The 9514-nt window shown below is 44.6% G+C and overlaps 1 protein-coding gene across 1 annotated transcript in view; it reads left to right on the top strand.

Annotated features, from left to right (window-relative positions):
- The first annotated feature begins 857 nt into the window (after nt 1–857).
- LOC114899375 (protein argonaute-4) overlaps nt 858–9514 on the top strand; it is a 42826-nt gene continuing 34169 nt past the window's right edge. Inside the window, exons 1-2 of the mRNA XM_029230042.1 lie at nt 858–882; nt 7142–7307. Coding sequence (XP_029085875.1) covers nt 864–882; nt 7142–7307 — 185 coding nt within the window. The 5' untranslated portion in view covers nt 858–863. The remainder of the gene's footprint in view (nt 883–7141; nt 7308–9514) is intronic.

Genomic DNA, 9514 nt, shown 5'->3' with positions numbered 1-9514 from the left:
GGTCATAGACAGAGAGAACACATCATTCATCATAGTCCATTCCCGTGGTGCTTTCGGCTGCATGGGTTGGGAAGAGCACCTGGGTGTACAGTCTTGGATGAAGAAGTGGAAGGAAAATGCTGCGTCCGTGGTGACCCCGGTGTTCTCAGTCCCAGGACAGTGGAGAAAGAGGAGACAGAGGAGAAAGAAGTGGTCTGAGGTGGGAGGAAGGAGGAGAGGTGTCCGACGTGCATCTTAGGACACTTTCCACGGGCGGAAGTGGAGTGCTGTGTCTGGATCAGTGGGGTCTGCAATCCCAATCTTTCTCCGGGCACTTGTGTATTAGAATTCTCTGGGAGGACAGCATGTAGACCCCCCCAGAGCCCTTCGCCGGGGAAGGCCTGCCTGGGCTACAGGGCAGTGCGGGCGGGCGGGCGCGCCCCCGACACGTCCTCTGGGCGCTGCCCCCTCAGGGCGCGCGCGCCCACCCCCGCCCCACCCCGCCTCTGCCCCACGCTGGGCCGGGTGGACCCGGCTTCCAGGGCTGTGCACGCCCCCTGCGTGAGCCGGGACCCCTGGCCGCGCGCGCCCCGCGCCCTCTCCCCGCCCGACGGGCGCGCGCGCTGGCTCCCGCTCCCGCTCCCGCTGGCGGCGGCGTCTGGGATTGTTTTTGTTGTCGCTGAGGCCGGAAGAGCCGCGGGAGCCGGGTCCCTGTCCCCGGACCGGGCGCCGCCGCCGCCCCTTGCTTAGCGCCCGCGTCTGCGCGGCGCCCCCATAGCGCCAATATTCCGGAGATCAAGCGTTACGCGGCGGCGGCGGCGGCGGCGGCGGGGCCCGGAGCGGGAGGCGCCGGGGACCGCGGCGAGGCGGCCCCCGCCGCCGCCATGGAGGCGCTGGGACCCGGTGAGGAGGACGCTCGGGCCGGGACCAGGACCGGACCCGGGGACGGGTGGGCGGGCGGACGGGCTGGCAGCTCCCTGTGGCCCCCATCGGCTTGTGCGTACCTGGGTTGGGCCGTCAGGCCTGGGGGAGGGGGACCCCATTGCACAAGGCGGAGGGAGCTGACCCTGGCCTCGGCGGGGGGGGCGGGTTCCGCGCCCCAGCCTGGAGATCTGAGCCAGTTCTCGAGGTCTAAGGAAGGAACGAGGTCACGGAGGAAGGTGACCCGCGTCCCCAGGTCTCAGGGAGACCTGACCCAACCTCAGGGAGGTGGTTTGTGCTCCAGGGTGGAGGCGAGGCCAGTTTGGGCTTCAGAAGGGACGCGATCTGTGCCAGGTGCGCAGCGGAGGCCTGGCCCTGACCGGACCGGACCAGGAAGGACTCCACCATCTACTACCAGGGGTATTCTTGGTTTGGGGCCGCACCCCTATTTTTCTTTGCACTGACAGACAGTCCAGAGCCCTCAGATAAGGAAGAAAGAGAACTTCCCCTAAACACTTCTCATTAGCCCCCAAGGCCAAGGGGCAAAGTGTCCACCCTTTCTCAAAGGCCCTGAAGTCTCGGGGAATGTGGCCTTCGGCCTCTGTCTACCTGTCAGTCTGTGCAAGAGACCCAGAGTGGTCTGTCGTGGCTCCTCAGTGACAGGCGAGTTACCAGCCAGAGGCTCCAGCTCCGGCTTTAATACTCTTGAGTATCTTCTAATTGGGTTAGAAGTAGTTGTGAGGATCAAATGAAGGAGAAAGTGCTTTGGAAACTGTATTATGAATGGCCTCTGGTTATCTCCTCGACTCTGCCCAAACAAGAAGAACCATTCCAAGTTGTAACAAATGCCCTGCAGATTGGAGTCTGCTGCTCCCACCTGGAACCCCAACAAGTTTCTGATGTCTTGGCTAAGTAGGGCAGGGTTTAGGGGCTGTGTTAGAATTAACTTTAATATCATACCTTATTTACATAGTAGTCTTAGTTGTAGAGCATTTCATTTTTTTAGTGCATAGAAAACTCAGTCTACCATTTGAGTTTGGAAAGTTCGCAAGTTTGTTTACTCGAAACTTGTTTACATAGCTGAATGATTCAACTCCACTTTAATTTGCTGCTTGGAGTATTTTTTTTTAAGTCTTTATTGAATTTATTACAGTATTGCTTTTGTTTTATGTTTTGTTTTTTTTTGGCCACGAGGCATGTGGGATCTTAGCTCCTGGACCAGGGATCCAACCCCCCACCCCCTGCACTGGAAGGCGAAGTCTTAACCACTGGACCACCCGGGAAGTCCCTAGAGTTTTGGGATCCTTTTTAATTAATTTATTTATTTTGGCTGCTTTGGTTCTTCGTTGCTGTGCATGGCTTTCTCTACTTGCAGCGAGCAGGGGCTACTCTTCGTTGTGGTGTGTAGGCTTCTCGTTGCGGTGGCTTCTCTTGTTGCGGAACACGGGCTCTAGGCACTCGGGCATCAGTAGTTGTGGCTCGCGGGCTCTAGAGCACAGGCTCAGTAGTCATGGCGCACGGGCTTAGTTGCTCCGAGGCATGTAGAATCTTCCCGTACCAGGGCTCGAACCCGTGTCCCCTGCATTGGCAGGCGGATTCTTAACCACTGCGCCACCAGAGAAGCCCCTTAGAGTATTTTTTAAAGGACTTCGTAGTCAAGTTTCATATGCCTTTTAAAAATAAATTGGTTTTATCGCATTAATATTATTTGATAAACCTCAGTGTATTACACAGGGTTACTTCAGCTATGTCCCCCGGCTAAAGGCATGATCAGGTCTTTAGGAATGTAACAGACTTCTGTTCAAATCCAATCTAGTAATTTAATAGTTGTATAACCTTGGGCAAATTACTTAATTCCTTTGAACTTTCATTTCCGCATCTATAAAAAAGGGTAATAATAATTATGTGCTGCAAGATTGTTGTGAGAATGAAATAAGGTAATGTATGTGGGAAGCCTTGGTAGATAGCATGCATTGGAGATACTCAACAAATGTTTCTTCCCTCCCTCCCCTGCTAGAAAGTCATAATTGAATCAACTGTTGCATTTATGAGCTGATATTGAAAAAGACTATGTAACTGTGTATACAAACCAAATTTCATGGAAAAGATCAACCTGGCAGTGTTAGGAACATCCCAGGGACTCTCTTTTTGGTTTGATTTTAGATTTTGCAGGACTTATCATTTCACTCAGGATTGAGGAAAATTAATTCTCACTAACCACATTCATAAGACACTAATGAATAAGCCACAATGTCACATAGATCTTTTCCGTTGACTGGAATATTTTCTTGCCTGCTGTCTAACAAACTCCTTTTCTGGTATCACAGTACCTTGGAAACCCAATTAATAACAAGAAGCTGCTTGCTGAGCATGGAATTAGAGCAAAGGGAGTTGATAGTCTTGTGGGATGTTTCATCCAGGCTAAGAACCTAGAGAAGCTTTCCTGCTTCTTTGTTAAAGCACATGGATCTAGTGCTCTGTTCCCTCCTAGCTTGAACAATCATTGAAGCATGTTTAGTCTTGCTCTGCTCTCCCTCACCCAATTTTGATTTCTGACAACAATAACTTGGAAATAAATATATTTAATAATATTACCATTTATTTTGCTTATATTAATAGTAATATTGATTTTTACAGTTTGGAAAGTGCTTTCTTAGCTGTTAGCTCATTTAATTCTCTGTGAGGTAGGCAAGGCAGGTATGATCCCCATTTTACAGATGAGAAAATAGGTTCAGAGAGCTTAAGTGACTTTATCAAGGTCTCAAGGCTGAGTGGTGAGGATGAGTCTGGGTCACCTGACTCCTCGTCTAATGCCCTCCTCTTCTATTAAGCTGACTTCATCTAATCTGTATTGAGTCATATTTGTTACCTTTTTGGAAGATGTCATTCTCTGACTTTGTCACTAAATTTTGGAGATGCTCCCCACATGAAGACCTTTGAGCAATAACTATAACATTTATGCAAGCTCAGTCATAATAGCTAACATTTGTCGAGGGCTTACCATTGTGAGGCACTGTGTTAAGCCTTTTATATACATTGTCTCATGAGATCCTCACAGTAGCCTTATGAGATGGATGCTATTATTATCATACCTCCTCCATTTTATAGATAAGGAAATTGATGCACAGATTGGCTAAGAAACTGGCCCTAGGTCGTGCAGTTAGGGAGTGGTAAAACCAGGAGTTCCAGAGCCTTAGGCACTGTGATTTATTTCTTTGTAAGTCGTTTGATAAATTCAAAGAAACCAGCTTTGGGGATGAACAATTTTAGAATATATCTTTCTAAATAAGTCTTCTAAACTTATTAAAAGGAATGATCACTCACCTTCTAACTTTTCTCTCTTGCCATGGAAAAGACACACACTCTGCTTTTCTCCACTTCTTAATCCCTTTCCTTCATTTCTTCTGCCTCTGCCTCTTTAAAGGGCATCAAGTACTTTAGAGAGGTATAGATGCCATAGGATTGTGAAGTAAATTGGAGACGAAAAAGCCCTGAACTGGGAGTAAGGAGACCTAGTCTAGTCATACGTCCTTGGGCAAGTCACTTGATCCAAATTTCTGTTTGCAAATTTCTGTCATAAAGCTGGATTTGCGATACAAAGATTGTTTAAGCATATCTTGGAATATGCAGGGCTGACTTTTTTATGTGATTTAATTGGGTTAATTCAGTATGCCTGTCTACCTCTGATATTATTTATTATCTACTTCTTACCTTGTTTATAAATGCCGTATCACACCAAGAGTAGATCCCCTTGTTCACCAGAAGTGGAACTCAACTCCAAGGAATAATAATATTTTTAGTATAAATTAAGTGCTTTTTTGTTTTAATGAAAAGATAATCGTCAATTCTTTTGTTTTAGAAATGACTAGGTTTCTGTTTAGTTTCTACCTGGATCTGCTACAGGGATTATTGGTACTGTTCAGTTCAACATTTATTGAATTCCTACAATGTGCTCATCACTGAATTAGGTATTGAGATAACAACAAACTGGAAGTCCCTTTCTTCTAAGAGTTACAGTCTAGTGAAGGAGACAGTAATTTAACAAGTTGTTTCTAGGTACTTGTCCTAAGTGCTCCCTTATACAGAAGTTCTTGGGAACACAGAAGATGCATCCTTCAGCCCGGGAGATTCTGGAAAGGCTTTCCAAGGAGGTTGCACTCAACCTGAGTTTTGAAGGATGAGTATAATTTAGGGGAAGAAGGAACAGTGAATTTAATACATGAAAAGATTTTCAGTACTTTAAAAATTAGTATGTGGTGATCTGTCAACACAAATTTCATTAAAGTCTTTGCTTTGATTTTCCTAAGTGATGTTGGACCAGAACAGCTTCTTGCTGCAAAGTTTTCTCTCCTTAGTGAATTGTCTTTGTTCTTGGTGAAATACCATTGCAACAAGAAAACCTGTTGTAACTTTCCTTTGTAAACACAGCTCACTTTACTCAACACCTATTCATAGCAGAAAAGATGTTTGTTTTTTAGGCCAGTGTCCATTTGACATTATAATCAAAAAGGAGTAAGATTTTCTGTAGACAGATATTTCCCAGACTGTGTTTCCCTAAATCCTTATCTACTGAGTACTGATAGATGTTTGATTTTAAAAACAGAGAGAGGGACTTCCCTGGTGGTCCAGTGGTTAAGACTTCGCCTTCCAGTGCAGGGGGTGGGGCTTTGATCCCTGGTCGGGAGCTAGGATCCCACATGCCTAGCGGCCAAAAAACCAAAACATAAAACAGAAGCAATATTGTAACAAATTCAATAAAGACTTAAAAAATGGCCCACATCAGGGGCTTCCCTGGTGGCGCAGTGGTTAAGAATCCACCTGCCAATGCAGGGGACACGGGTTCGAGCCCTGATCGAGGAAGATCCTACATGCTGCGGAGCAACTAAGCCCATGTGCCACAACTACTGAGCCTGCGCTCTAGAGCTCGCGAGCCACAACTACTGAAGCCTGCGCACCTAGAGCCCGTGATCCGCAACAAGAGAAGCCACCACAACGAGAAACCTGTGCACCGCAACGAAGAGTAGCCCCTGCTCGCTGCAACTAGAGAAAGCCTGCGCACAGCAATGAAGACCCAACACAGCCACAAATAAATAAATAAAATAAATAAAATTATATTTAAAAAATGGCCCACATCAAAAAAAATCTAAAAAAATAAATAAAAACAGAGAGAGAAAGAGTGTGTGTGTGCGGGTGTGTTCTAGGGAAAAACAAGTTAGGTAAATGATGAGTTAAAGTTTAACAGGTTTATTTATTACATGACTTCTTAGAGAATTTAACACGATAATATACATTGGAATTTTAAGCAGGGGAGGGAATATGCAATTTCTTTAGCTTATGGAATCCTTTCTTTTTATGGAATATCTTGTGAACCATCAATGGAATAATTTGGAATGACTGCCGTATCTAGACCAAGGTTTCTCAGCCTCAGTACTGTTTTTTTTTTTATTTTATTTTTAAAAATTTATTTATTTTTGGCTGTGTTGGGTCTTCTTTGCTGCGCATGGGCTTTCTCTACTTGTGGCGAGCGGGGGCTACTCTTCATTGCGGTGCGCAGGCTACTTATTGTGGTGGCTTCTCTTGTTGCAGAGCACGGGCTCTAGGCATGCGGGCTTCAGTAGTTGTGGCACATGGGCTCCAGAGTGCAGCCTCAGTTGTGGTGCACGGGCTTAGTTGCTCCACTGCATGTGGGATCTTCCCGGACCAGGGCTCCAACCCGTGTCCCCTGCATTGGCAGGCGGATTCTTAATCACCACGCCACCAGGGAAGTCCGAGATGGTTTTATTTTAAAATGCATATAATTTTGTAAGCCTAGCTGTAGATCTACTGATGCTGATAAAAGGTTTTAGACAGTAGATTGCCTCTGAGGGTTCATCATACTGTGTCTAATGTTGACATCCCCCATATTCAGAATAATAGCAACATGGCAAAATATTTAGAAATCTAGAGAGTCTTAGGTCAAAAAACTTTTGATCTTTGTATATCAGAGTATGTTCAGTGAATAATAAGATCTCAATAATTGTAGCTATTTTTGTTTTGTTTTGGTCGTGCCACGTGGCTTGTGGGAATTTAGTTCCTGGACCAGGGATTGAACCCGGGTTCTTGGCAGTAAGAGTGCAGAGTCCTAACCACTGGACCACCAGGGAATTTCCAATTGTAGCTATTATCATCATCATCATGATCATGAGGGGAATATTATCCTTCACAAACAAATAGCACATCAAATATCTTTCATTCTCTTCAGGACCTCCAACCAGCCTGTTTCAGCCGCCTCGTCGTCCTGGCCTTGGAACTGTTGGAAAACCAATTCGACTGTTAGCCAATCATTTTCAGGTTCAGATTCCTAAAATAGATGTGTATCACTATGACGTGGATATTAAACCAGAAAAACGGCCTCGTAGAGTCAACAGGTAAGGATTAGAAAGAGTAGGCTTCTTATACATTAATTTTTTTTTTACATCTTTATTGGAGTATAATTGCTTTACAATGGTGTGTTAGTTTCTGCTTTATAACAAAGTGAATCAGTTTTACATATACATATGTTCCCATATCTCTTCCCTCTTTTTTCTTTTTTTTTTTTTTTGCGGTATGCGGGCCTCTCACTGTTGCGGCCTCTCCCGTTGCGGATCACAGAATCCGGACGCGAAGGCTCAGCGGCCATGGCTCACGGGCCCAGCCGCTCCGCGGCATGTGGGATCTTCCCGGACCAGGGCACGAACCCGTGTCCCCTGCATCGGCAGGCGGACTCTAAACCACTGTGCCACCAGGGAAGCCCCTCTCTTCCCTCTTGCATCTCCCTCCCTCCCACCCTCCCTATCCCACCCTTCCAGGCGGTCACAAAGCACTGAGCTGATCTCCCTGTGCTATGCGGCTGCTTCCCACTAGCTATCTACCTTACGTTTGGTAGTGTATATATGTCCATGCCTCTCTCTCACTTTGTCACAGTTTACCCTTCCCCCTCCTCATATCCTGAAGTCCATTCTCTAGTAGGTCTGTGTCTTTATTCCTGTCTTACCGCTAGGTTCTTCATGACATTTTTTTTCTTAAATTCCATATATATGTGTTAGCATATGGTATTTGTCTTTCTCTTTCTGACTTACTTCACTCTGTATGACAGACTCTAGGTCTACACACCTCATTACAAATAGCTCAATTTCGTTTTTTTTTTTATGGCTGAGTAATATTCCATTGTATATATGTGCCACATCTTCTTTATCCATTCATCCGATGATGGACACTTAGGTTGTTTCCATCTCCGGGCATTTGTAAATAGAGCTGCAATGAACATTTTGGTACATGACTCTTTTTGAATTATGGTTTTCTCAGGGTATATGCCCAGTAGTGGGATTGCTGGGTCATATGGTAGTTCTATTTGTAGTTTTTTATGGAACCTCCATACTGTTCTCCATAGTGGCTGTACTAATTCACATTCCCACCAGCAGTGCAAGAGTGTTCCCTTTTCTCCACACCCTCTCCAGCATTTATTGTTTCTAGGTTTTTTGATGATGGCCATTCTGACTGTGAGATGATATCTCATTGTAGTTTTGATTTGCATTTCTCTAATGATTAATTATGTTGAGCATTCTTTCATGTGTTTGTTGGCAGTCTGTATATCTTCTTTGGAGAAATGCCTATTTAGGTCTTCTGCCCATTTTTGGATTGGGTTGCATGAACTGCTTATAAATTTTGGAGATTAATCCTTTGTCAGTTGCTTCATTTGCAATTATTTTCTCCCATTCTGAGGGTTGTCTTTTGGTCTTGTTTATGGTCTCCTTTGCTGTGCAAAAGCTTTGAAGTTTCATTAGGTCCCATTTGTTTATTTTTGTTTTTATTTCCATTTCTCTAGGAGGTGGGTCAAAAAGGATCTTGCTGTGATTTATGTCATAGAGTGTTCTGCCTTTTTTCCTCTAAGAGTTTGACAGTTTCTGGCCTTACATTTAGGTCTTTAATCCATTTTGAGCTTATTTTTGTGTATGGTGTTAGGGAGTGATCTATCTCATACTTTTACATGTACCTGTCCAGTTTTCCCAGCACCACTTATTGAAGAGGCTGTCCTTTCTCCACTGTACATTCCTGCCACCTTCAAAGATAAGGTGACCATATGTGCGTGGGTTTATCTCTGGGCTTTCTATCCTGTTCCATTGATCTATCTTTCTGTTTTTGTGCCAGTACCATACTGTCTTGATTACTGTAACTTTGTAGTATAGTCTGAAGTCAGGGAGCCTGATTCCTCCAGCTCTGTTTTTCGTTCTCAAGATTGCTTTGGCTATTCGGGGTCTTTTGTGTTTCCACACAAATTGTGAAATTTTTTGTTCTAGTTCTGTGAAAAATGCCAGTGGTAGTTTGATAGGGATTGCATTGAATCTGTAGATTGCTTTGGGTAGTAGAGTCATTTTCACAATGTTGATTCTTCCAATCCAAGAACATGGTATATCTCTCCATCTATTTGTATCATCTTTAATTTCTTTCATCAGTGTCTTATAATTTTCTGCATACAGGTCTTTTGTCTCCTTAGGTAGGTTTATTCCTAGATATTTTATTCTTTTTGTTGCAATGGTAAATGGGAGTGTTTTCTTGATTTCACTTTCAGATTTTTCATCATTAGTGTATAGGAATG

Source organism: Monodon monoceros, unplaced genomic scaffold (genome assembly GCF_005190385.1).
Source record: "Monodon monoceros isolate NGI ecotype Baffin Bay Population unplaced genomic scaffold, NGI_Narwhal_1 Super_Scaffold_18, whole genome shotgun sequence".
NCBI lineage: Eukaryota > Metazoa > Chordata > Mammalia > Artiodactyla > Monodontidae > Monodon > Monodon monoceros.
Note: the sequence above shows the minus strand (reverse complement) of the source record. Positions and strands in the feature narration are given on the sequence as shown.